This window comes from Anser anser (genome assembly GCF_964211835.1).
Source record: "Anser anser genome assembly, chromosome: 13".
Classification (NCBI taxonomy): domain Eukaryota; kingdom Metazoa; phylum Chordata; class Aves; order Anseriformes; family Anatidae; genus Anser; species Anser anser.
The window spans coordinates 14266288-14293909 of record NC_139734.1 but is presented as its reverse complement, the minus strand read 5'-3'; the positions used below and the strand labels follow the sequence as shown (position 1 = coordinate 14293909).

The 27622-nt window shown below is 46.1% G+C and overlaps 1 protein-coding gene across 5 annotated transcripts; it reads left to right on the top strand.

Moving 5' to 3' along the window:
* The first annotated feature begins 136 nt into the window (after positions 1-136).
* On the top strand, positions 137-25671 carry IL13RA2 (interleukin 13 receptor subunit alpha 2). Of its 5 annotated transcripts, XM_083797976.1 has the most exons (11): positions 137-498; positions 679-738; positions 9778-9941; positions 13433-13584; positions 15794-15947; positions 16493-16613; positions 18570-18754; positions 19854-20011; positions 20864-21008; positions 21203-21305; positions 22247-25671. In XM_083797976.1, exons 3-11 carry the CDS (start codon positions 9854-9856, stop codon positions 22395-22397), a joined length of 1257 nt encoding a protein of 418 aa, XP_083654102.1. In that variant the 5' UTR covers positions 137-498; positions 679-738; positions 9778-9853; the 3' UTR covers positions 22398-25671. The 5 variants fall into 5 exon arrangements, with proteins under 5 accessions (XP_083654102.1, XP_083654104.1, XP_083654105.1 ...); XM_083797978.1 differs by having other exon boundaries at positions 455-738; XM_083797979.1 differs by having other exon boundaries at positions 455-738; positions 22168-25671.
* The last annotated feature ends 1951 nt before the right edge of the window (positions 25672-27622 follow it).

Below are 27622 nucleotides of genomic sequence, written 5' to 3'. Positions count from 1 at the left end.
ACAAATGAAGTGGTTCAGCTGTCATCTGCCTGTGGAGACTTGCCCACCCATTCCTGGGATGATGAGTCCTAGTTCAGGAAGTGCGGAGCTCCAGCAGCCCTCACGTTGCAGGTTACGGGAGCTGGGAGATCTGCAACCTCTGAGACTAGCTGGGGTTTTCAAGGCTTTTCCCAGAGAGCCCCCAGCCCTGACCTTGGACGAGGGTGCCTGTGGCGTTTGCCCGTGATGCTGCCCCCACCCCAGGATCACTGCATTGCCAGCAGCCTCGCCGCAAGCTGGCTGGCAGCCAAGCAGGAGTCCGCCAGAAGTTAGCTGGAACCAGTGGATTTCCACAAAACACTTCAGTTTGCATAAATCAGGGTTCTCTGATCAAAATACATCTTGTGACAGGAAAATCCCTCAAATGCTGGTGTGGGACTGTTTACTATATCCCACGTGCACAATGTGCTTACTCTGCTATCTGGGAGGGGATATTGAGCCAGACGTCTGCCGTGAGCAGTGAGCAGTTGTCGTCTTCCCTATTTCTTCATGTGTATCCTATACACTAAACTGTTCCAGGCTGGCTGTTCAGATGCAGCTGCTTGAAACTTGTTCTCTAGAAACAGGAATATATGCAGGACTTTTTATTCAATTTTGCTGTTCCAGGTTTTTTTGTTGTTGTTTTTTTTTTTTTTACAGCTAGTGAATATTTTCATCTTGCGCATTACCTGGCTCAAAGGAAAGTCCAGAACTGTTACGGTAAGCTGTAACTATGTGATCAGCATTAAATCCCAGCAGCTCATTCTCTGCTGCATTTAGACAAATGGGAGTGGGAGAATTTGTCTGCTTTATGTTGTAATTATATTCTGTTGTGTATTTTTGAAACTCGGCATACCTTTGCAGGTGTAATACAGAATATTGATTTGTGCTTACTAGCATTTCTATATGAATTTGAAAGAGCTTTCCAGTACTTCTTTCTTTTTTAATGGTAATGATGTTTGTGTTCTTGAAATAACTTTGGCTGCTCAGAGAGTTGAAGGTGATGATTGAATTGCAGGTTTACAGACAGACATAATTACACTTTTTTTTTTTTTTTGTATTTACTCTACTGTTGCTACAATTGATACCTGTTCCATACACTGCAAGCCACATTCTAACTGTTTTGAAATCCTTTCTGTGTGTGGTCACTCCTAACATAAATGTAAATGTATAAATCCCATATTTTTCCTTTTATGGAAATATTTAAATAGTTTTTAATATAACAAACAGTATCTAGGCTTGTCTTAAATCAGCATGGACTCATTAATAAAAATGTGAGCAGATATTGCTGCAGTCTAAGCGTTCCTGGCCAAGCAGTTTCTCTGTTTTACTGCTTGCTCTTTCGGTGTGGGGAAGGGAGGTGAAATTCAAATTATTTGCATCTGCAGAGGAAAAAATCAATTCAGCATTTTTTGATTTGATTTTATTTTTTAACTTAAAGAACTTCATTTTGGTTTGTTCGTCATTGGACCAAACATTGTACCATTGATAAAAGCATCCAGCAACGCACCTTTCAACACCTGTGAGATCTTTATGTAAGAGACACAGAGGCTGGGGCTGGGGCTGTTTGCATTGGTCATCCTGAGCCACTGTATGGGACATGCAAGGCACAGGAGAACGGCCCGGCACTGCTGGCCACTCCAAAGGCACCCTGTGCTGTAGGAAAACCATCTCCCTCAAGGGTAAATACTGTTTCATATCCAGGATTGCAGCTCAGAGATCAAAGGCTGGTCCATGATAATGATCTAGAGACTTTGCCCTTTCTCCAGTGTTTGCCAGCTGGCCTGCCAGGCACAGAGACTTCATGCAACGTCAGCTCATCCTGCTGACCCCGGTTGCCAGATCCCACTCATGGGGAGGTAAACATGAAGCGAGTGGAAATTGCCAGATCCCCTGGCACCAAAGTTAGGGCTGTAAGCTGTACAGAATATCCATCTTTTACACTTACTGCTCCCACTGCACAGTGATCACACCAGAAGGACCTCTGCCAACGTCTCTGCTAAACTTCCCAGTACAAGACATTGGATAGAGTTTAAAGAAGGAAAGGGAAAATTACTTTGCTTGTCCTGAGGGCTCAGAGGCTTGTGAAGGAAAATTCAAATTTAAAAAAAATGATGAAAAAGCCTTGAGGTTACTGTTATTTTAGGGTGGTTTGAAAGCTGAGATTGAGCACTGGCTCCTGCGGCTCTCAGTGCTGGATCCATCCACGCTCTGTACCCTGGGCAGGCTGCTGGGAAGTGCTCTGCCCACTGCAGGGCTGTGCCTGTGGGGCTGATTTGCAGTGGGCTGCACACTGCCAGGCTTGCTTTCCCAGTTGCTGTGAGAGCACTCAGCATGAAAACTTCTGCTTTCATAGCAACTCTTTCATTTATTTGTTTAATTCTGGATCAACTTGAAAATGATCTTGGAACTACTTACTGCTGTTCTGCGAAACCTGGTGGTTTAAACCAGAAAGATTAAAGCACGCAGGCAGAGTACACATCGACTTTTGGGGGTAAACACTGCTGGGGAAAAAAACTTGGCAGGAGGCCGGGTAGGCGGCCAGAGGGGAGCAGGAGCATGGTGTGACCGACCAGCTGCCTTCATGGGGAAAAGGCTGAACATGGCCCTCGCAGGGCTCAGCCGTCCTTAGCAGGGGAGCCCGAGTATGGGGCAGGGTGGGATGTTCCCTCCCCCTAGTATTTAGCACTGAAGGAGCTATTGAAAGCCTGGCTGCTGATTGTCACATAGGGCTAGTGAGCAAGTGGAGAGAGGATTTTAAGGAAAGGCACCAGCTTCACTCTGGGAACCAGGTTGGCCAATCCTACTGCACAGGTAGAAAGTTGTAAATGTCTGTCAGGAAGCTGCCTACTCTTTAACACTAGGCTGGGGTCCATTCTGCATGTTTTTATTTTTTTTTTCATCCAACATAAATTACAGGTCAGTCGTGAATAACAAGATAAAATCCAATTGCTTAGGATAAACAAGAAGTCAAGGGAGAAAAGCTCATATTCCCACCTGGTCTGCAAACGTCCTCCAGTGCATCTGCAGAGAACTGGCCTGAAGGAGACAGGAGCCCAACTTAGTTTTCACTCTTTGTTTCGATTTCTGAAGATTTAACATCTGAGGGTATTAGCACTGTGCTAGACTCTCACATATTTCCACAGCAGCCAGCAAAAGGAACCTCCTCCTGATAGTTACGATAACTGCTGCTCGAGCTGGATTCAGCTCCATCAGTATTGTGTGAAGCTCTAAGAGCTGTGCCGTTCAGGCAAATTCACTAGATCACCTGGGTTCAAAGCCGCATGGAGGGAAGGCTTCGGTCTTCCCTAAAGCAGCCTCAGGGCCAGCTGGGGGCCTGCAGATGCACCTGTGGGGAGGAGATGGACTTGGTGGGAGGAAATGAACAGCATTTGTTCTGCAGCTCTTACTGGGCATCTCCTTGGTCAGTCTCGTACCCAGTATTTGTGGTGCTGGGGTCAGACGGGTCTGTCACAAGCACCCCATTGCCCAGCTGGGTCAGCAAGCATACGTGGGTTGGCTGTTTGTCTCTTCAGCTCTTGCCGAGAGATATTTCAGAGCCTTCCTGTTACAGAGATAATCTGTAGTTTCTTTTGCATTTAGTTTCTTTTTTCATTTCTGCCTGGATATATTTGTGACCAGCTTATTAGCACTTGTTGCTATGCTGGCTTTTTGTCTTTATTTCAGTGCTTCTCTTCAATCCCTGGTGTATTTACAGGCAAAGTCTGGGCTCTGGCATGCCGGGCTCTGCTCCCGGTCCCCTTCCAGCATGCCTGTCCCCGGCATTCCCTCATCCTCTCTGCACTCCCCTCTTTGCTTTGCACTGAAAGCAAAAATTTCAGTGGTCAGCCGTGCCAGCTCCACAGCGGCTGCCTAGTTGGCTTGCATAATGCAGGCAGATTCAAACAGCTGCTGTCCCTTCCTAGAGATGTCCAAGCCAGGCTTAGTCCCCAACAATAGTCATCAGCAGACACAGAGGGAAAACTGAGGACTCCACTCACCACAAGAATAAATATTGACACTGGGCACTGCTGAAGAGTCTGGATTCCCTTTATTACTTCCTGGAGTCCCATGGAAGCCACAAGTGTTTAATTTATTAATGCAAAGAAAGGATTTTTCTTGCAACAATCAGTCTGTCGCCACTGCATCATGCTCCTCTTTCCTGCATGTCTCCTGGCACTGATGTACCCTTTTCTGTGCAATTCATATTACTATGCTGGAGGCAACAGGTCTGTTTTGAATTGCTGATTCTCTTATTCTGGCGCCCTGGAAAGAGCTTGTTTAATGCAAGTTGTATAAAAGAGACTTGCCTCCCTGAAACATGAGACAATTAAGAAGCTTTTATAAGTCATTGATTTTTCTTCCCACTGGCAATAGAAAAACCATCACTTTGGATCAAATGAAACACGCTGTTCAATACCCAAATGTTCTGTTCATAGCTGGAGCCTTTTATTTTTTATTTCATAGAATAGGAAGCTACTTCTTAACATGAAACTGAATTGTAAAGTTGAAAGCTTTTATTTTGAACTATCAAATCCCAATATTTTTACATAGGAGGGCACTGGATTGTTTGACAAAACCAATCTGGCAAAAGAGAGATGAGCATAGCAAACATATTTTAAGCAGAAAGGATTTGGCCCATCTTTTTTGACTTGGCTCCAGCAATGATACCTTTACCACACTCTTTGCAGTTTGCAAGGAGAAGCTTTAGCAAAGATGCTTCTCTCCATTTATTTCCTCAAACCAAAGTGAATTTTTGCATATACACTTTTACATTTCTGGATGCACCTGCTCAGTGAATCTGACAGAGGCCAAGGACTGAGCTCAGGGGCTTCTCTGCTCTTCAACATTTCCTATTTACCCTGGAGATGCCTTTACAACTTTGCCTTCCCAAGTTCTTGCCTCTTTGGTTAATCTTGCCCCTGGAGAGCAACTGCAGTGCCCTGGGACTTGGCTGGGCTCCTGGAGGAACAGTGACTCCTGTTCTGCAGGGAAAGCTCCCAGGAGAAGTTCATGAGCACACAGTGACTCCAGCAGTTACTCACCAACCTAACAAACCTCCCAGAATCTCATTCAAGAAGGAAATGAACGTGCTGGCAGCACTTCCAGATACAGCCATCACAGTCTTCATGGCAAAGGCAGCCACATCAGGGAGGTGAACAGAAAAAAATCCCTGCCAATTCACCCATCGCAGGACACACAGGTGTCTTGCCACAAACACCAGAAAGCTCTGAGGAGAGGTGGGTGCAGGTCACAGCTGTGGGGAGCTGATCCCAACCACGGAGCTCAGGCCCTTTGCCAAAACGCCCTCCCAGCTGTGTGCAGGGCCAGCAGGTGAGCCAGGGAGCCCTCACTGTCACTCAGGAGACTCTTCTTCCATGAGCTTTTCACAATTTAACCCCATTTGCAGAATGCTCAGTAAGATGCAAATCACCTGCTTGCCCCTGCCCTGAGCTCAGGGCATGAGGCTCTGTTCAGGCACATGAAGGGCTCCGCCCCGTGTTTCCCTCAGCTTGCTAGGGCATTGCTCTACCTGGGGAGCATGGCACTGAAAACACCAGTGTAAGCCAAGGTCTGAGCACACAGTGTTACAGAGGTGTGCAGAGCCACCTCCCACTTGCTGTGTGGGCCGTGCTTTGGCTGCACATAGCTGGAAAAGGGCAGGGATCCTCCCCAGCTTGTCCTCAGGTGACCTCCTCCAGCATCAGCCTGGGGATTGCATTAGCACTATCTGGGGGAGGAACATGGTGTGAGCATCAGGTACCAGTGCCACAACACATGGAGAGGAAAAGAAAGATGCCTTCGATTTGCAAGGGGAGCTGGTTTGAGCAGGTGGGGCTGTGAATGTGCAGATGATTTTCAGCACTACTGTGAGCTCGTTGTTCCTCCCTGTGTGTTCCGGCGCTGCCAAGCATAGGCCAAGCCGTCGGCCAAGGCTGTGCAGTGGAGCCCTGTTATTGCAAAGCCCAACTGTGCTTTTTTCCAACCTAATTTTCTCAGGAACTGACCCAGTTCTAGCACTTGGGAACTGGCATTCACCCTACTGGCAAATGTTTCTCATCTGTTTCAAATGATCTGGCCAATGTGACCTTTTCTTCTAAAATAGCTTACACAATGAAAATCAATGTTAAAACCTCATCTTGCATAACTCTGAGAGCAAGGCCATACATTTACCAGCAGCAAGGAACTTTTCCCCCTTATTTTGTAGAAAGCAAGGAGGAAACAACCAGAGATGTGCAATTTCAATGAAGGGAGAACAGACCCATAACCTCCTTTCCCCCTTGAAAAAAAAAAAAATAACCATGGGATGCTCTAGGCAGCAGGGTCTGTACTACCCATTTCTGCTGCTTGTTGCTTCAGAAAGAAGAAGAGCAAGCAGTCATTCATATGGTGATCAACCGTGAGCAAAGTTCCCACGGTCTTCTGGGCTGTTTTCCGGCCAAGTGCCACCCCAGGTCAGGACAGCAGTGGGTCACTCACTTCCTGGTCGCCACTTCAGAGTTCCCCTTTTGCCAGATCCCAACAGAACCCAGTGGCCCTCTTCCTTGCTCTTGCATCTCTGCCTTCAAAGCTGCGTGCACACAGCCGTTGGTGTCTCTTCTGGGAGGTAGTTGCTATAACAAGATATATGGGATCATATATGGGATCACTTTTTTCGTTAGCATTGCTGGTTGATACGCCTTGCCCAACTGTGTATGTCTACGCGTGTGTGTGTGTTCCCAGTGGAATCGGGAGGATAACTGGCAGGTAGAAAAGGGCTTGATCCTACCTTTGCTGCTTTGAACATTCTCATTGACTCCACCTGGGGAGCAATAACACATTCTTTTGGGCATCAGTTCAAACACCGATACAACATGTCCTGTACAGGTACTTTGAGGGCTGTTTTCTTCCTGACGAGAAGTGCTCCTTCTGTTCCTGATACTGTTGCTCATGTTCCTTAGTATGTCATCGCCATTTCTCAATATTTCTAAATTTGGCAATGGGAAGATGCGTGCAGCCTCAGCCACAGCCCATTACTTGTCAGGGCACGCGCACTGCAGCTCCGCTTTCCAAAACATCATTTACTGGCCCACCTGCAGGGGAGTTGCTGCAATCAATTTCCCTCACCTCACATAAGGCAACAGGGAGATGAACTGTTTTTCTTTTTTTTTTTTCTTTTCCTTCCCCCCCCCCCCCCCCCCATAGAGGACAGCAATTTGTGTTTGGTAGTAGAGCTTTAAGTGGGGGGCAAACCAGGTGTGGCTGAAGTACCCAGTCCTTGCAAAGGATGCTGTGGGCTGAACCTAAGGCAGGGCTCGAGCAAGGTGCAGGAGGGGCTGAGAGGTGGGATGGCTCCCTGGATGATGCTGGGAAGGAGGGATAAAGTAAACAGGGATATGAAATGCTCTATGAAGTTTATGGTGACCAGCTGTGCTGATATACCTAAGATGCAGAAAAGGATGGAGGGGATGGATAATTTTATATATTTCCCGTAGATCCCTGAGAGGCAGGAACAGCTGTTTGTGCTGTGGGTGAGCAGAGCCAGAGAGCTGCAGGGGAGGCCGTGGGATAGCCCAGTCCAGGGCTGTCCCTGTGGGACCAGAGCTGGGGTGCATAGGCCAAGGTGCTGCATGGGGATGGTGCTCTCAGGGGTTGGGGACAGCCGTGCCTCAGCACTGCAGGGGTTCAGGCAGCCTCTGGCAGGCAGCCTGTGCCGATTACGCTGTTTGTTTTTCATTTTAACGAATTATTAAAATATTTGAGATATACCTTTGACCTACTGAGCACAGTTATGGCAACAATTCACACCAACAGATCATAAATCCTGGCATTGTCCTCCCTAGTGGCTAAACTGCTAGCTTAATAAAGCCTCTGAGTGTGCGGCAAGTGCCGTAACATTGCAGTGTGATATATGATCCCTGAAGAGAACAGAGAGATGTCTTTAAAAACCTCTGAAGCTGTAAGAAATGCAAAGCTTTTAGCAGAGCAGCCACGAGGCTGTGGAGGAGCTCAGCCCTCCAGAGGCAGAGGGGCTCCGCTGTACTTAGCAGAGGTCCAGGTAAGAGCCCTTCACTGGTTTTAAATCTTTCTGTGTAAAGCTTTGCTTATTTGTATTTGCCTTGTGAACCTATGCAAATATGTTAAAATTAACCATAGTTGGAAATGGAGAAAATCTTCTTCCATTAAGATTCATGCTCAGTCCTCGGGTGCTGTTATTCATCAGGTGTGATTTACATCTGCTGCTTTCACAGCTCTGTAAGCCCACTCTTTTTATCACAGAATCTTTGTACTGAATTATGAGATCTTTCTGAAGCAAAGACCTATACACACATCCCATCTGATGGGTTTTATTGACACAAGATTTATGTCCTGTTTAGCATGTTACAAACTAATTCTACTCATTTATTCTGACTAGAATTTTCCCTTCTCATTCTACAGTAAAACCGAAAAATTACTGGTACTGTTTACACTAATGTGGAGCACTTGGGAGGATCTGAAGTTTGTTTGAATTGAAAATTAGCTTCTGAAATCGTGTGTTTTTCATCACTGCCATGTGTTGCCAGTTAGGATTTCTGGTTAATTCATACTCCCTCCCTCGTCCCCCCCCCCGCCGCCCCGAGCAACCTGATCCCCTTGTCCTCGTTCAGTGGGATGGGGTCTTTTTTGGTTCAGGTCTCAGATTTCCCAAGCTCTGCCAATTTTGTATTGTCACTCAGCAGCTGGGTGGTTGAGGAGTAGGCATGCCAGAGTACCACCCAGGAGCCAACCTTTATATCCAAGGATGTGGGGCAACAAAACACCAGGTCTGTAATCTGAAATAAGCTCAGGGATGCATTGTGTGTTCCCACAGGTGCCACCGTAATTTTACACAAGCAGAACTTCAGCACTATACATACATGCATCTCTACCTGTAGCTAATCTATATGTAAAAGTTAAAGAAATATAAGTTTTATATATATATTTAATTATACATATATATATATATATAAAACCTGTAATGCATGTGCTTTCTGCCATAGGGAGGCTGGCTGAGCTGGTGTGTTCATGGGCAGTGATTCCTTCCCCCTCCAGCACGAAATCTGAAGGAAGGAGGACCCCCCCCCCCCCCCCCCAAACTGCTCCACAATCCCTCTCACGCCCCATCTTCCCTCCAGCAGACCTGCTTGGAAGATAAATCTGTTCTCTTCAAAAATTGTTATAACGAAGAAGACTTCTCACAGACACTGCTAACATCGCTTTTTTTTGTTGTTGAAGGATGAATTAGAAAGGAAACCCTCTCTCCTCTGATTTTTTTTTTTCTTTTTAGTGACCAAATCCTGAAACAGGAAAGCTCTGCTGGTGACAGTTCAGTAAATTGCGTCTGTTTATTGGATAAAGAAAGTCTCAAGCATTCTGATTTGGGGTTTTCTAATAAAAAATGTCACTGTTTGGAGGCACTCCCTCCAGAAGGAGGGATGGCTGACTGGCTGCCTCACTCTTTCCGTAGAAGATGTGCTGCAGACAGCTTGATGATTGCAGACTGACTTTCATTTGGAGAATGTGCTTAGCTGGCCAGAAACTATTTTGAATGAAGCTAAAGTCATCCATGTGTTGCTGTCCCCAAAATTAAAAAAAAATATATAAATAAATAAAAATACAAACCACATCTCCTTTGGGAAATGATTAATCTGTCTTGGTAAACGAGTGAAAAGGCAATTGTTGCTTGTGCACACCCTGCAGAGGGAATTCCAGAGCCCCACCGCCGTGTTAAAACCTTTCAACTCTGCTTCATTTTTCCAGCCTTCCTATCTGCGCGTCGAAGGACAGCTTTTCCAACACCGCGTACCTTCCGCCCTGAACATTTGAAGTCCTTCTGATGGCTCTCCGGAGGATTTACCTTTTCTCCTTGGTGCTGGTGTGGGGCTGCATGGCCTCCTCCTCCTCCTCCTCCCAGCAGACGGCAGGTAACTGCAGCACCCGGGCCGGGCTCCTGCTCCCACGTGCGTCGCATTAGCGCGGGCTCTTTGCAGAGGTAGACCTTCAGCCACGGCTTGTTTTGTTACAGCAAGGGGCAGATTTATAAACATGCAGTCAATTGCGTAAATGTATTGTGTGTTCGGTGGAAACTTCAAAGGGAGCAGAAACTGCCTTTCTTGGGCAGTGAATATATTGTTTGATATAGGGCTGGCTTTTATAAAACACCACCTAGGTACACAAATGCTCCTGAGTGTGATTGCAGCTGTACAGACTGTGCATGGTGTAAGAAACAGAAGAGTAATTCATAACCTGAGAATAATAATTTCTTCTTGTAAGAAATATTGCTCTGAAAGCTGTTGGCAATGGCAGTGGCAGTTGAAATTCTATTGTACTGCTCTGCTGCATTACAGTCCCTGGCTGGGTGCAGTGGAAGCTGGGACTTCACATCCAGATGCTCTCCCTCTTTAGAGGGCCGTTTAGCAGGACTGGCCCTGCCCACCACAGTCAGTGTGCACTGGAGAGGTGAAAACATGGCTGGGAGGGCATCGAGAGGCTCCCCACTCTGCCCTCCAGCATGCCCAGGAAGCTGCCAGCAAACACGATGCTGCCACTCCAGGCGAGCAAGCGTTGCCCTTAAAACGTGCTTCTCAAAACATGAAAGTCACCTGCACCCCTACTCCGGTGCTGACCAAACCAAGAAATGCAGATATAGAAGAGCAGGGGGTACCTCGTAGGCTGCCGTTTCCCCACTTGTAAAGCAGGTGGAAAAAATTACAAAGCCCTCCTGCTCCTTGCACCATTCATGCGGTGCGTGGCGGCGGCAGGAGGCAGCTGTCTCGCACACCTTCGGCAGGAATGTGCCGGCGGTTGGTCATCAAAGCAGTGGTGCTGGAGCAAGAGTGCCCAGCACTGGGAGCGGGATGGCCTGGGGGCTGCAGCTGTTGTCCAGCACACTGGGATATGAGTCACTGCGGTGCAAGTCGCCCGGAGAAGGAGGTAGTTCTTTCAAGAAACACTCGGGAGCAGCTTTCCTTCAAGGCTGGATGACAAAATAGAGTGCTTTTAGTCCTGTGTTCTGTGTGAATGATGTGAGTGAGCTTTGTATGTCCTGTAGGAATGTAAAACTGAGGAACTTCAAGAGGCAGCGCTGACATCTATAAAACAATCGAATTCCAGAATGCAAGTGACATCCTAAAACCAAGATTTTCCATTCCCACTGAACTTTAATTTTGGTTGAAATTTATTTTGCAATAATTACTGTTTACAGTTGCTATTGTTTTGAAAAAAAAATGTTGCTTATGGAAAAAAATCAGGATGGAAACAAATTTCAGAGTGTTATTGTTTCCAGAGAAACATAAATTCCACTTTGGCCTAACCTACTGCTCTCTTGCAAGTTTCATATGAGAGTCACAAACAAAGGCTAGTAGCTTTTTGCTTGGCTGTATATAGGCAAGGCTCAACCTTCATCCTTGCAAGGAGGAAGCTCCCAGTCCTGCTTCCAGCCAGCTGGCCAGCTGGCTGCTCACACATGGTGTGCTGGGGCTGTGGGAGTCTTCCCTCGCAGCAGCTCTGCCAGTTCTCAGCGTGGGCTGGCCGGTGTGTGATGAACATCCCCGTTCCTCTCTGTTCCCCTCATTCCTGTGACCATAAACGGCCTTTCTGGACATGCATTCATTCATTTTTTAGCAGCTGTGCCTCTTTAAGCTCTGTTCTCAGTTTATTGCCGGTGCCGCTTCTCCCTTTCCTGGAGCTTTTGCAGGTTTGCAAAGAACCAGAAGATGCAGAAAAACCCTCACCTTGCCCTCCCAGCTCTGATGCTCGCCCAGAGCCCAGCTTGGGCACTCTTTGCACAGGCAGAGCTGCCTATGCCCCTACTCCCCCCTCCTCTGCCCATGTCGGTAAATCTGTGCCTGCTGTAGCGTAGTGATACCTCCCCCTGGCCTTCTGAGGGGACATGGGAATGTGCAGGACAACCCTGGATAGAAGGGGCTGCACGTGCAGGGCCATGCCCCATTGCCTCTGGAGCTGGATCAAGCCCACAGCCACCTTCTGAACCCAGGCTGCATTCACGGGACTCACAGCTGGTAGGAGGCAAAGTGTTTTACTTCTTACACAGAAAAATACATAAAAGCGCATTTATTTCCCCTCCAAATTGTTATAATCTATTGTTCCTTGCCCCAGCACCTCCCTAAATACACTGCCATGATATCCTACTTTGACATCTAACATAACAAGCAGTCTCCCAGGGAGCTTTACATGCTGGGAAATGTGGAACCTGAAGACTGCTGCCTGTGAAGTGTTTCATTTGGGAGGGCTTCCTCAGGAGAAATACATCTTTCAGTAGTGTTCTTTGTAAACTTTCTAAAGAGCACATTAAAGTCTGATTTGTATCAATGTCTTCCACTTAAAGGTATTCTCAGGATCTTCCTTCATAATGGATTTATAAAAAAAAAATAAATATATAAATCCTAGGACACAAAAAGGGGGCAGAGAAGCCAGTGCCTTGGAGTCCACACTCAGAGACGTGGCAGAAACGCAAGCCTGCCACTGCCAGGAGATGGACTACAAGTCACCAAGATAAGCGTGCATCATGCAATGAATATGTAGAAACCCAAATGGATAATATCACTGCTAGACAGCATACATGGAGAAAAATGACCTGTTACAAAAATTGACTTTGTTTGAACTAATAAAATAGAATGATCTGAACAGCTTTGTCATGTGAACAGCATTCTCAATACAGAGCTGAGCTTTTAGGAAGCATGACTTACTCCGAAATTCATCCAAAATATACTCTGATTTATTAACACATGCTAGCAACTTACAATATTTTAATAAAAGCTATATTGACTGTAAAAGCACTTTTGTTTTTTTGTCTATACCTGGCAGATGTCCAAAATAAGCATGATTCTAACTCTTTGCTTTTGTGCTTCTGTATGGTTTTATCTTGTTTCTTTCACTAATCTTCAATAAGCTTGAAAAGAGTATTTAAAGCAAGATGGGTGATTTGTCTCTGTTATACTTAAGTAATATACATTTCTCTGACAGCATGATGTGATCTGTCATCCTATGTTGGTGTACGTGCTGAATGCAATGCCAGCAAGGATACTTGTCCTCACAGCTGTTGGTAAATACCACAAGTTATAAGTGAGCAACTGGAGGACTTGAAAGTTCATCCCAGGACAGCAATTCTGTTTATAACAGTTTGAAAGGGAGTGTCAAAGATATTGTGGCATTTTTGTCCCTCTTCAATGGTTCTTGACTGTTTTCTTTGAGTATCAGCAAGAACTGTTTGTTTTTGCGTAGGCAGGAGGTGAGGTTGTGCGTGTTTGTTGAGTGGAGGCTATTAAATATCCACCCAGCTTCCCTCCGCACCCAGCAGCTGCATTTTTCATTTCATCAAAATTAATGACTTTCTTTTTTCTTTTTTTCTTTACATCAACAACCTCTTTTACCCTCTGCTTTGTTTTCAATTTAGTTGCTCCCCCACAAGACCTTCAGATCACTGATCCTGGGCTTTTAGGTTCTCTCGATATAGAGTGGAAACCTCCACCCAATGTACAAACCTTCAACGAGTGCACAGTAAAATACAAGTTTGAATACCGTAACACTGGTGACAGAGAATGGAAGGTAAGAGAACATAGTTTACTCCTCTTATATTGCTACTGTTCTGCCTTTATTTCTTGTACAGGTTTGTGTTTGCATTTAAGGGAGCAGCAGGACCGTGGTAAAACAGCAGTTCCAACTTCCCATGGAAAAGGCAGACTCCATTCCATAGGGCCAGTGCTTTGAAACTTTTGCCAGACAGGAATGTGTTTTGAAATTTCACAACAGCAGTAGTGAGAGTTAGAAAAGGGGCTATTTGTATCAGAGGGTGTGGCCCTTAGTGACAAAAGTAATAAAGTGATATCCAGTAGCATTCCTCATTGTAAAAGGCACTATACTTTTTAGAAAGTCTTTGCAGGTATTTGAACTGGAACTCAGGCAATGTCAACATATCCTCAGGGTTGCAACATGGCAAATAACTACCAGATTACGTTTCATTAATTATCCTAATGCTTTAACATTGCTTTCATTCAGAAGAGTGTTTTTAATTGACATTTACTTCTGTTTTTTAGATATGTTTGACTGCAGCTCAAATCTGTGATAAAACTGTCAGTCTTATCTCATTGATATGTAGCAGGGCAACAGCAGACAGACACAGTACAGGAAGGATTGTTGAAATATTTGTGGGAGTCTTTAGAAGAGGGAAATGGAGCAGGGCAAGGGGAAACCCAGTGGCAGGCTGCTTGGTTGGTGCACGGTACTGAGGAGTACCAAAAAATTTCCTTCAGTTTCCTGAAAGGGAAGATTTTGCACAACCGTAATGCAGGAGTGCTAGAAAGCTCATCAGGTCAAGAGACTAGAGAGAGAGAAGAAGCAGGCATAGCAGGTTAGCTGTACTGTGGGCCCTGGCCTCTTTCTGTGAATGGTTTCTGCAGGTCCTGTGTGAGCTGTTTGTCTGCTTCATCCACCCAAGGCATCAGAGCCAAGGCTGCCGGGCTGTTTGCAGCCACCAAACAAAGGCTTTGAGCCCAGCCATCCCTTGGAGCTCAAATGAGGGGAAGAGCACGGAGCCTCCCTCCCTGTTTCAGCTGGAGATTGCAGTTGCCAGGGCATGGAAAGTTGCTCTTTGTGCGCAAGTCATGCTTTGAGCCATGCAGCAGCAGGCAGCTGTGCAGATTCTTCCATGATGATTTTAACTGACATTTTAAAAGTGCAATAAAAATAATAATAATAATAAAAAAGCAGTTAAAAAGACCGTGTAAGAATTCCCTGAATCACAAGTAATAAAAGTGTTTACAAAGCAGATCCAAAAGAGAGAAATATGTCACCTCTGACACCCTGCCAAAATCTGGGTGCCAGATAAAGTCACGCAGAAAATTTGGTTAAAAAACAAACCAAACCAAACCAAAATAAAATAATAAAATAAAATAAAATAAAAACAAATTAAATGAAATAAAATAAATAAAATAAAATAAAATAAATAAAATAAAATAAAATAAAATCTACGGGAACATCAGAGAAAGCAAGAGTCAGCAATGTCTGGTAGAAACACGTGGCTCAACAGGGCTCTTAAGCTCTGTGACTGCTGACAAAAGCCCAACTGTGGGCTCTACCACCGCACCAAGTTCCTGTTGCGGCAAGCATATTCACTTTACAGTCCGTTACTGTTTGGGTCAATATGACTCCTTCTCCCTCGTCTCTTGCTGCAGCTCTTGCCAACTTACTTTTTCTTGTTTAAGGGAAGGGCGAGTAACCCTGAGGCAAAAAGAAAAACCTTTAGAAGGAATGCTCGTAAAGCTCTCACGAAGGGCTAACCCCGGGAGCGCAGCGTCACCTGGCTCCTGCACCATGACAGGATGCTGGACCAGCCCTGCTGGCTGTGGTTGACTTTCCTATGTGACCCATCACTTACAGGAACAAATTCCTCATGATACAGCTTGCTTCTGTTTCTGATTACCTCACTTCCCGAAAAAAATGCGTTTCATCTGGATTTATGTCAGTGTCCTTGTCAGACCTTCCTGGGTGCTCCTGGCTGGTGGGAATGCCTTGATGTCTGCTCTTCGTTGTCATTGGGGTGGAGGGACTCAAAGACAGTGAGGATGGGCAGCACAAGCAACAGCAGAGTGGGTTGTACAAGAGTGTCTGAAAAGCACTTGGTAGGAGAAGCAGGGTTAAAACAAAACGAAACATTAAAACACGCGCGAGCCTACTAGCAGCTAGAGAGTTAGCAATGGTAGGTAATTCTGCAGCTCAGTGACAAAAGAGGTGCTTATGAAGTCTGTCTTTCAACCAGGTTATTTTTACTAGGAAACTAAAATTCAGAGTTGGATTTGACCTCAGCAGGACTGCTGAAGTGAAGGTACAGACCCTGCTTGAAGGACGGTGTACCAATGACGTGGAGGTTCAGAGTGAATGGATTTATGCTACCTTTCAGGTCCCATTGCAAGGTTAGGAGCAGCCTTCTGTACCTGGTGCAGCTTCACACTTTGCATGAGCCTGTTGCATGAAGCACTGTTGGCCTGAGGGTTGCTGGATGGCTAAGCCATTGCAGGGCTGGTTGAGGTATAAGACATCTCACTGCTGTCCGTGGCTGTGGTTGTGCTTACTGGATACTTGGGGCTCATTTCCCAAGGTACCGCAATGAGTCCCCTGCCATCAGGTGTTAACAGGCTATGGGAAGAGGTAGAACCAGAACCAGCATCTCCTGCCTCTTTCTCTTTGCTGCAAGACTCTGTCCTTACCCTGTCTCTGCTGGGTTTCCCTGCAAGAGCTGCACTGCTGAATGACAGGGTCAGTTAGTTACACATATTTCTGCTCTAACCACAGCAAACTGAGTTTTATGTGAAACAGAGCACTTGGCAGCAAAACTATCTAATGATTGTGACTGGCCTTCTTTGTCTTTTGACTGCAGCACACAATCGTTCAAAGTTGTAAAATTGTATTTCTGACTGGTGCTTTGCTAAACAGTGGTTATTTTCTTCTCATTTGACAGGAAAGCTGGAATCAGAGGTTCAGAATTTTCATTGCATCTATCATGACTGGGAATACCTCAAGTGCACTTGGCAACCAGGTCTCCTCGCTCCTCGCGGTGTACATTATGGTCTGTATTATTGGTATGTATCAGCAAAATAGAAAAACAGCCAGGCAGCAATCAAGCGAACCTCACTTTGAATCACTCAGTGTACTAAGATGGAAAATGTGCTTTTATGTTTGGCAAAGCTGTTACATTATCCACCCAGAATAACACTCCAAGCAACATGTGCCTTCTGTCAGGGAAATCCCCAAACCCTGCTTCTTCCCAGCCCTTCTCCAGGAGCTGTGTCCAGCATGGAGGGGCAGAGAGCAGGCTTTGGAGCATTTTTGCTCAAGGCAAGGTGGGACACACGCATCTTCCTCAGCCCCATACTGGGAGCCGTCACTGTGTGCAGGGCAGCAGCCTGGCCCCACAGCTCTGGGCAGCCTTCCTTAAAATGGGGCTCTTGCTGATCACCTGCATGAAGTGCTTTCTGCATGTTGGCCATCATGAGGCCTTGTGCTTTTCCTTCACTCAATATACCTGGGCCATTCTGGCCATGCATTTCTCTTGGTCATAATGCATATATCTCTATAGCATAGGATTAGGCAGGCGGTTACAAGGCTCAGTGAACCCTATGCAAAGAGCAGGCACTCTTGGCACTAACACTTTTACTTCTCAAATATATTTTCATACAAGCAAATCTCACCCAAGCAAAAGAGCTGTCTAGAAGTAGTAATAATCCATGCTTCTCAGTTATTTCTTTTATACTTCTGCCTAATGACTCTTCTGCAAGAAAAACTAAGCTGGACTTAAGTGTTTTTAGATGAACTAAATGCTTCACTTGTGCTTCATTTCCTGTGACACTATGGTAAAGATGACTAGTTAGGGAATCATTTGTTTTCATGCCTTTGGGCTACTTGTAAAGAAAAGCATAGCTGCTTTATAAAAATAGTTTCTTTGTGGCTCTTGGAAGTGTTCTTCGAAACAGGAACGTTGATTTAAAACAATTTTACAAACTACAAAGGTCTGCTTGAAAAACCAACATGGAGCTGTATGATTTGTTGCTAAAGACAAACAAACTCCAAACCCACAAAAAAACAAAAAACCCACCATTATTTAACTGCCTCTAACAAAAACAGGCATTTGGATCTGGGTCCCATTGTATAACAAGAATGGGTGGGGAGGGGACACAGCCCTGGTAGCCTTTGATCCCTGTGAGTTCATTTCTATAGCACTACCACATGAGGTTTTTCCCACATAATGATGTGCTTTGCAGGGAGACTTTTATTAGGCGTACGATACAGAGGCCAGATTCAGCCCTACCAAAATGGAAATAACCCAGCAGGAGCATTAAAAAGGTGATAGGAAGCCCCAAGCGGTATTTCCAGGATGGGGCCAGCTTTGGGAAGTAACCCCCAGAGACAGGAGGCAGTTTGGGAGGACAGGGTTACTGTTTCACAATCGCTAATAACCAGCAAACCCTTTCTTTGATCCCACCTCCTGGGTATCCATTACACAATTGTGTGCATGCACAGGACCCACCCGCAATCAGCCATAACGGCTTGTTACTGCTAGCACGCTCACATTCATCGCACGTCATCTGCCACAAACTGCTGCATTTTGGCTTGGGAGGAGACCTTTCTGTAACTCCAGAGCCAGTGGCTGCTTGAAGATGGGTGCCTTCATGACTTGGGGCCAGACCCTGCCCCTGCTCCGCTCATGCAGCGGCCCCTGATGAGGTCTCTTGTGCTCCAGCAGAGGGCTTGCAGAGAGGTTGCCACAGCCTATAAAAACAAACCTGGGAAAAATGTATGCATATTAATTTATTTTCTCCTCCCCCCAACAGTTTTCCCACAGCAGGAGTCCAGGTGAGAGGATGCACAGCACTGTACTTTGAGTCACTTGTAGCAGGTAGAGGGTGCGTAGGGCACAGGAGATGATCATAGTTTAGGTTCATTTGCTCCTGTCCATTTGTTCTTTAAAAAAAAAAAAAAAAGTATTAACTGCCATTGTTTTCATTTTTTTTTTTCTTTTTTTCCTAATACACTGCTAGGTATGAGGGCCTGGACCATGCAGTGCAGTGTGATGACTACATCCAGGACCATGGTATAAACATTGGCTGCATGCTGCAGAACCTGAGCCAGGCAGAATATAAGGATCTGAGCATTTGTGTCAATGGGTCAGCAGCAGCCACCCTGCTGAGGCCGTTGTATGCCACCCTGCGCCTTCACAACCTAGGTAAGGCCGGGAGGAAAGCAGCAGGGCTCTGGAGACCTGCATGGCCACCAAAGGCTCACACCTTGCATGCGGGGGGCTCAAACTAAAGCGTGCTCTTGCAAATGGATGGGTTTCCCCCAGAGAAGGAGCTGTGGCATGTGGCCTGCAGGACCTGTCTCCACAAGTGTCTGCAGGAAGTGGCACTGCTCAGCGCCCACCCTGCAGTTTCAGCGGGTGCTGTGGAGTGCTGTGCTCAGCAGCTGGATGACTCAGGACATAAATGGTCTGCTGGGCAGACAGCAGAGCAGCTTTGGGTTTTTTTTTTTTGGTCCAAGCAGCAGAACTTCAAATGTGGCTTTTTTTCCTCTAGCTGGAACTGAAGCTGCTGCTCTGCTCCTGCAAGCTCAGGAGAGGTCTTTGGGCATTGCTGTTGAAAGCAAGCTAAGGGCAGGGGAGAAGTGTAAAGTGCAATAGGGTCTGCCAGAGGCACGTGAACTACAAGCAAAGGTGGATTTGAAACCTGTCACAGATGGGGAAAGAAAACAAAGTGCAGCATGAAGCATAACCTGTTAGACAGACTCGCTTCTTGCTAGGGCACTTCTTATGTTGTTGTTATTTGCCCACATGTAAATATCAGGGGATGAACAGCTAGTCCTCCAGTTAATCCACTGGGCTAATAAGCAGGATTTCTGGATTCAGTTGGGGCTTCCATGTGCTTCTTGTGTGGCTTTGGCCATATGACATATTCCAAGCCTTTCCTGGGATGCAAAGGGTGTCAGGACAACAGTACTGAGGTGCCTCACTACCGGGGCCCAAATTGCCTGTTTGCTCTCTGAGGAAAGTGTGCCAAGAACATTGCTTAGAAGCTGGCATTTTGAAACACCTGCATCACATCTCAGACCGAGGCACTAGCCCTGGCCATGTCTCAAGATAAAATAAACAACCCAGCCTCTAGGTCAAGTCCTTGCACCTGTAGCATCACGGCTGATAGCAATAGGTGCTCAAAAATCCCATCAGTGGGGAAAAGGGACAGAGGCTGGTGGTTGATTAACTGAAGCCGTTCCCACCAGGACGTGTTTGACGGCACCTCTTGACCTTCTCTTTTCTTTTCCCCCCCCAGCAAAGCCCTCACCCCCCAAGCAGCTGGTGGTTTCCATGTCTGCGTCCGAGGAGCTCCGCGTGGTGTGGAGCCCACCGGGTGGCGAAACGCCCCCCCAGTGCCTGGAGTACGAGGTCCAGCTGGCAGAAGAGCAGGGGAAGGCCAAGGCTGCCTGGGCGGTAGGGACCACACACCCCTGCCAGCACCCTGCCCCAGGGAGGGGAGGTGGGGGCACTGCCAGCGGCGGGGATGCGTGCCAGGAAAGCGGAGCTCGCACCAAACCGGGGGCGGCACACTGGCTGCCCTGCTCGTGGACTGTGCAGAGCCGCCGGCCGGTGCCGCTGGTGGTGGAAGCTGACCGGCCGCTGCGCTGCGCGTGTGGGTGCTTAGCACCCTGACCCTCCAGCCGCAGTGATTGCTTTCGCAGTAACAGACCCCAGAGTGAGTTTCTGAGCAATAGTTTTCACTCAGGCCTCCTGCCTGTTACCTCAGGAAGCCTTAACAGACATGTAAAGAGTGTTTTGGTTTGTCTTCCTGAAGCTGGCAGCACAACTTGGTCCAATGAAACTATAAATCTAATCTCTCCAAAGAAGTGTCCTGGGACACAATGGATCTTTCATACATAGTGCTTTTTCCTTCTGTGTTATTCAGTTGCAGTTTTGATAGCAAAAAATGGCAATAATTATTTAATCATAAGAGATGTCTGAAGGACATTTTCTTTCTTTAATTGTCATATCCTACATACGAGTGTTCGTAGTTAATTTCATGAAAGATTCCATAAATTAACAGATATGAACGGTGACATCCACAACTGGCCCCCTCTGAACATATCTGTTTTCAGTAGATTTATCTGCATAATCATCTTTCTGGCACTAGCTGGTCCGCTATTATGAAACCGTTCAAAACTGTTAAAAAATAATCCAGGGATTTGCAAAGCCTGGGGAGCATGTTCAGAACCATCAGGTCGTGCCAGACAGCTACTGGTGGCTGCACATAACTCCTTGCCATTTGTTCTCTATTTTCTTTCTCAGTCTGTGTCAACCCAAATGGAGACTGCTTTTACTATTTCCAGAGCAAATCAAAGCCGCATCTCATGTGTCCGTGTCAGGGGGAGAACAAACAATTTCTGCGCCGACCAGGGCTTCTGGAGTGAATGGACGCAGGAGTGTTTTTCTGGTAGGGAACCAAAAGTTTTGTTTGTTTGTTTATTTATTTATTTATTTATTTTGTCCGTAACAAATAAATCATATACGCAGGGTAACAATTTACCTGGACACGCTGAGTTTGAATCTGAGCCCAAGCTTTCAAGAGGTAATATGACCTGTTCTGGAATGTAGCAATTTCTTATTTGTTATCATTTATCTTTGCAGTGTCCAGAACAGAGGACAAGCAGCTATTTATCCTCATTCCAGTCATTCTGAGTTTGTCAAGTAGCCTCATAATATTTATGTTGATTGGTCAGTGCAAGAAAAGGTAAGCATTATGTCAGCCTGTCTGTGCAATGTGCTTTTACATGGTGTGTCAGACTATGGCTGTAAATTTAACAAGGTATTAAATACTAAGAGACAAAAACATCAACAGATGAGCTAAGACTGGACACTAAACAACAGTTTATTTTCAGGAAGCAACCTTGTAAGTGGGACATTTCTGACACAAAATGCCTCACAACAACCCATAAAATCAGCAGGGACCCAAAACCTACTCGTACAAAACTAGTCTGTTTCTGTGAAATGCAGCAGTTACTCACAGCATAAGTAATGCCACTATCTTGCTCCAAACCACTCACGCAGCAGAGATTTGTTCTGGCTGTGTTTAAGAAGTGCTGTTTTTCTGGGCTGAGGCCTCATTCTCTTTGCGCTGTTTGCATTCATCTGAATGTCACGGGCTGCACCCAGGGAAAGCAGATGCAGTGGATGGTCCCAAATTATTAGTACTGACGACATTTTCTTCCTGCCTGAAGGATCATTTAGAGAGAATTGATCTCCTGGTACTGATAATATTATCTTTTCCTTATGAAAATATGGGGTAAGCAAGTAGAAAGCTTTTCTAATATGCTCTTTAAGTTGTTACCGGTGAGGGAGAACTGGCTAGAGAAAAATCTTCACGTTGTTCTGAGAGATGGACTAACCCATATTTTATACTTGAATGCATGGAGTCTGAGACACCTTTCAAATATTATGGTTTGTGAGCTTTGAACAAAGTGTAGATGCTAGCAAGAAATCAGTGGAAAGCAAATGCTTCCTGCACTGACACTGATGCGGTGATGTGTGAAAGGGATGCCACCGTGGGTCCCCCGTTGTCTTGGTGCTCCAATAACTGTCTGTGTCCGTTGCAGAACCCTGGCAGGAAAAGCAATGTACATGTCAGTGGGATGCTAACTCTGCTCACGACTGCTGTACCGCTTGTGTTTGAAGGATTGCTCTCAGAACATCGTCCCAGGGATGGCTGAGAAGCCCAGAGCTTTCTAAAGCCCAAGTGAGTCTTCCCTGCCTGCTGCCATTCGTGAGGCTGGCTGTTGCAATGCATGTCCTCAACGGACCTAGGAAAACACTGGAGGAGTTGTAAGCTGACCGGAGCAAACTGTTTCTGATAACAGGACAAAGGACAAAAAGGAGGCATGAAAACTGCGGTGAATAAAGATAACACATTCCTCTGAGTTTTTTTTTTTTTTAAGGACTCTAGAAATCTGTCAGCAGGACATACACTGAAGGGCAACACCTCACACAATGCCAGGTACAAATGCCAGCATGCAGCCACTGCACATTACTCTTCCTCTCACCTCTTCTTAGTCCCCATTCCTCAGTGTGTTGATAGCATTTAAGTGCTGCGCCTGAGCTAACTGTATTTATTTTATTAACTGATATGCCTTAGCTGTTGCAAAGCTGAAGTGGGGAGGCCTTGAGAGAAATTTTTGCTGTAAAAACTCACAACCACAGCCACTGCAAGAGACAGATGGTTACAAGGAGAAGTGGAGGGTTACTCTTGCAAAGGCAGTAAGGAAATTTCTCTAGGAAGCAGGCGCAGGTACTAGAATTCAGTGAAGCACCCAGGATGTCTCTCAACACCATGCACTCAGCTGTGAAATTACTGATTGACTTTTAAGGAAGTCTCCTGTGATAATGACTACAAAAAAAAAAAAAAAAAAAAAAAAAAAAAAAGACAGTTCTCAAAGCCTGGCTCTGTTTTTTAATTTTACTTTTGTCAGAAAAATGAACCAACTAACCAACTCAACCCCCTATGTTTTTTTGTGCTTTCATTTCATCTAAACAACCCAGAAAACACATCTTCTTGCAGGAGCATTTACTCAAGATGGGAATTTCTTGTGAAGAGAGGCAGTTCAAAGGGAAAATCCAGTTTGCATCAATCAGCTATGTAAAGAGCCACGTTAATCCAACCAGTCCCAAATCAACACAGCAAGCACTGTTTTACACATCCAAGTGCAAAATTATTCAATCACTATCTGCTGCTTCCACTGCTAAGTAGGCAACAACCCAGTGTTATCTGGGGACACATCAAAGAAGGAAAGCACCAGGAAAAAATTGGTCTATGCACAGATTGGAGCAGAAATGAAGCTTCCCAATTGCTGATATTTTGATGACACACAAATCTACTCTTTACTGCCTCCTGGGGCTTCTGGCCAGCCAGCATGGGATAGCTTTAAATTTAGAAAATACTGGTGAGCAAGCAACCGACATTGGAAATACTGTGATTTACTTTGATGAATGCAACACATTAGTGGTTGGAGAAGGGAGCTGGACTTGGCAAGGCACCGACTGCTCTGACAGAGAAGGTGAAAGGAACCACAAGAGGAGGAAGTCAGCAGGAGTACGGCTGGCTTGGACCAGGACCAGACACCTCCAAAACATGCTCACCAGAGCAATTCAAGGGAATGTATGTTTTATACAACATGCTGAAGCATGCAGGAGGCTCAGGATGGCGTCTCCTCTGTGTGATGGCAGGGAGCAGCTCTTTGCTTATTGCCCTCCTGCCAGGTACAGTCCCCTTCCTTCCCCCTCTGGTCTCAGGCAGGATTTTGCTGGGACGAGGGACACAGCCCTGCACCACAGCTGTCCCCGGCCTGCACAGATCAAATATTTTCCTCTACTTGCTCCAAAGTCCAGACTGCACGCACCTCCCTGCAGATTGATGGAGCATCATGGCAGGGCAGTCCCTGCGAGGACCAAGGTTGGACCTCAAGCTCTTCAACACCAGGATGAGAGGAAATGCTCAGCCATGCTAGTTCTGAGGTCTGCATGGTAATTTCAGGAACTACAGGACTTTGACACTTCCAGAGCTAGGCGGTATTTATGCTATGGGTTTCAGAACTGACGTCATGGCAATAGTTAAAATCAGGAAGCACTGGAGAAAACTGTTGGAAAGCATCCCATTGAGATTCCCTGTTACTGGAAATAACTCCGTGTAGGTCTCTGATAATCTGCCAGCCCTTTCAACTGTTTAAACTTTTACTAAAAACACATGACTGCATTGTGAAACTCGTCCACATGAAGTAGAGGTAGGGAAGCTAGAGCCTGGCGCAGTGGGTAATTCAGATGCAATTTCACCTGCTTTACCATGCAGGAAATTGGAGTGGGCAGTATTTGGAGATGGCCATCAAATGTGGGATCTCCATCTTGTGTTCCCTTGGGGAGCACCATGAACACACGGAGGCACAGGGACTGCTCGCTGCTGCTGCTGCTTCCCATCCTGTGCACTCTTGCTTGTTGATGTAGATTCCTTGTTTTCTCTGGAGGCTGCTGGTCATTGAACAGGTCAGGTTGCAGGCAGGCAGGTTTCTGCTGGAGGCAGAGATTTGAGATAGTGTGCCTGGAGCCCAGTGCATGAGCAGAAGAAGTGAAATATCGAGCAAGAAAAAATGAAATCTAGGCAGAAAGCCCAGTGCTAGATCCAGAGAGGTCGCTGTGCACAGGGGCACAGTGTGCTGCTCATGTCAGAGTTTATCAAACAGGATAACAGAGTAAAACACTGCTCCTCTTGGCTTGCCAATAAAACCAGTCCTCACAGGCTGCTTGCCAGCTCCCACAGCTCTATCAGTGATGTAAAACACCACAGTGTGCACTTCAATTCAGCTTTTTTTTTTTTTAGAACTTTTTTTTTAAACTGTTAGACCTCATGCAGCAGCATCACAGAGCAAAAAGCCTGCTCCGAACCTGCAGATCGGCTGGAAAGGCAGCTGAATCGAGCTAGAGGGGAGCAAGCTGAGACTCTGCTGTAGTTCTCTTCCAGGAGGGCTGTATAAACTGGGTTAAAGTCTTGAGCCTAATTTTGTCCAAAAAGAAGAACAGGAGAAGAATTGAAGAGAACAAGTGCAGGCAAGAGGTGGTGAAGGAACGGATGTTGTACCTCCCCAGCTGGAACTCACCCCCCAGAATATCAGAGCTAGCTCAGTCAATACAAAATACAAAAGTTAGACAGAAGCCTGCTTAGAAACCTGCCTAGTAACAGAGTGATAAATTAAGTACATCTGCTTATGGTACCTGCATCCTGCAGCTTGGCAGGAGTGTTTCAGAAAGAGAAGCTGAGCTTCATCCTGGTGCGGGGCTCCCCGCTCACCAGCTCACCCCTGTAGTGGCAGCAAGCTACCCCCACCTGCTTCCTCACAGCATTACCTCTCCAGCATGAGCAAAATGTAATCCCTACAGGTGGCCAGCTGCTAGTCCTTCCTGGTGTCCTAAACCTTGCTAGAATTTCACTAGTATGCTTCCTCCCAGCCTAAGTTTATAGTATTACATTAATTCTTTTGCACAGTATTTGCATTACAGTGGTTTAATCCATTTGCTGTAGTCCATAATTAATATTAAGTAAAGCACTTTCAAAAATCACTCTTTTGGCATACTTCACTCTTATTGTTCCCAGCTCATGTCTGGGTCCCCCCGTGCTTTGCCTCTGCTTGGCCCCACACAGCTGGCGAGGCACGTCTTTGCCAAACATACAAAGACAACTCCTTTGCATGCCCTTGAGCTTAGAGTCTTTTTTCTGTCTTTGACTGATAAAGTCTTAGAGCCATTTGTTAAGGAATAAAAAGCAACCTTTCCTACATTTTTTTTCTCCCTAGAGGATGTCAATACTTGCCAAACATATGAAAGCACAATCCTGCGCATGCTGCAGGGAAATGCAAAATCAATTTGCGTCTGTCATATTCTAACAGCTTTTGGGAAGTAACAAAACAGCAAAGGCGAATGCCAAGGTCACCAGCAGTATCTGAACATACAGAATTGCTCTCCTTCTCTCACTGAGGTTTCTTTTCAAAATGCCAGCAAGAGAACTATTTGAAAACCGATCTATCTTATGTTTGCTCATTTCCCATTCTCACATATTTTCATTTTTCTGACTCGCCTCTGAAAACAAGATACAAACACTATAACCTGCCAAAGCAAGGCTGTAAGGAACTCCTTACTCCTCTTGCAGACGAGGAAACAAAAAGGTAGAAGTTGCATCTCACCTGCTGAGGCATTTCTGCTGAGCTTTTCCATCTCGTAAAGGCACTAGCAACTCCATGGCCACTGGGTGTCAGCATCTGTGTTTCATCGCAGAGGAGGAAAGCAGGTGCAGCTTCGCTTCTGCCAGAATTCAGTATTTATTGCACGAAAATTAAATAGAAGAGACAAGGCTCTCTCACCGTAAGACAGATGAGTTTTGCTCTCTTTGTGCCGCTAAGTAGAGAAGTACCACACCTTCTTTCCATAATTCATTACCGGGCTGACTGCTGGCTAGTATCAGCCCTTGTGCCTTGTGGCATCACGTCCATGATCCAGTGCTGCTGCTGCACTGACTGAAGCTGTGTCTCCCATGCCATATGCCAGCCCTGCCCCTGCCCTACCTCCTACCCTTCTGCCACTGAGCACCCCTAGAAATACCCCATCAGCTCTAGCTGGAGGTTCAGCCCAGCAGGGACTGTGCCTCGCTCTGTGTCCTTATAGCATCAGCTCCTTCACAATGTCCATCCCCGAGCCACCCCACCGCGCATCTCAGCACATCATTGAGCCACCACAGATCTAGGCATAGATCCTGAAAGGAGGCAAAGTTGCACAGCCCACCTGGCTTCATCTTTCAGATGCTGAAGCTTTGGGAGTGCAGTAGCTAATGATATCATCAGTAAATCTAAAGAGCTTCATGTGCTGCGGTGGGTTTGCAGCTTGCTTCTTTGTGTGGCAGGGTACATTTGAGAGTACTGTCAAGTTCTTTATGTCTTCTGAATTTTCTCAGGAGGATGTGTGGTTCTCATAGCTTCGAGGCAAACAAGTACAGCTGATGCATGTGCTTAACAAAACAATTTGAGGCAACATATTGTGGCTGAGCTGTCTGAACAGCTGAAGCAGCTCTGCAAACCGTCTGTGTCAAGATCCTCTTTCTGGAGTACAGAGAAATAAAACAACCCGCTGAGGAGCGATGGCCACTGCAAGGTTTGCACCAGAAAGCAATATTCATCTTGCTGCATTCCCTGGGCTTCTTGCCTCCTGTGCCGGTACCTGTGCAGATGTACTGCGGGACTGTCCTGCTCAGGAAATGAAATGCCACATAAGCAGGGGTGTCACGCCACCAGACACATTTCAAAAACGAAATCACAAATCCTAAATACAGCCGTGACATTTTCCTTTCTGATGGCTCACCCAGGAAAAAACTTCAGGTCTCACTCCACTGAGATCTGAGTGCAGGTGCACCACTGAGTGCAGGGACCCCGCGGGCATGGTCCCGCACCCTCCTTCCTCCCCAGTGTGGGGATCAACAGGGACATGAGCCAGAGCAGCACCTCTGCCTTCTCCTAGATACCA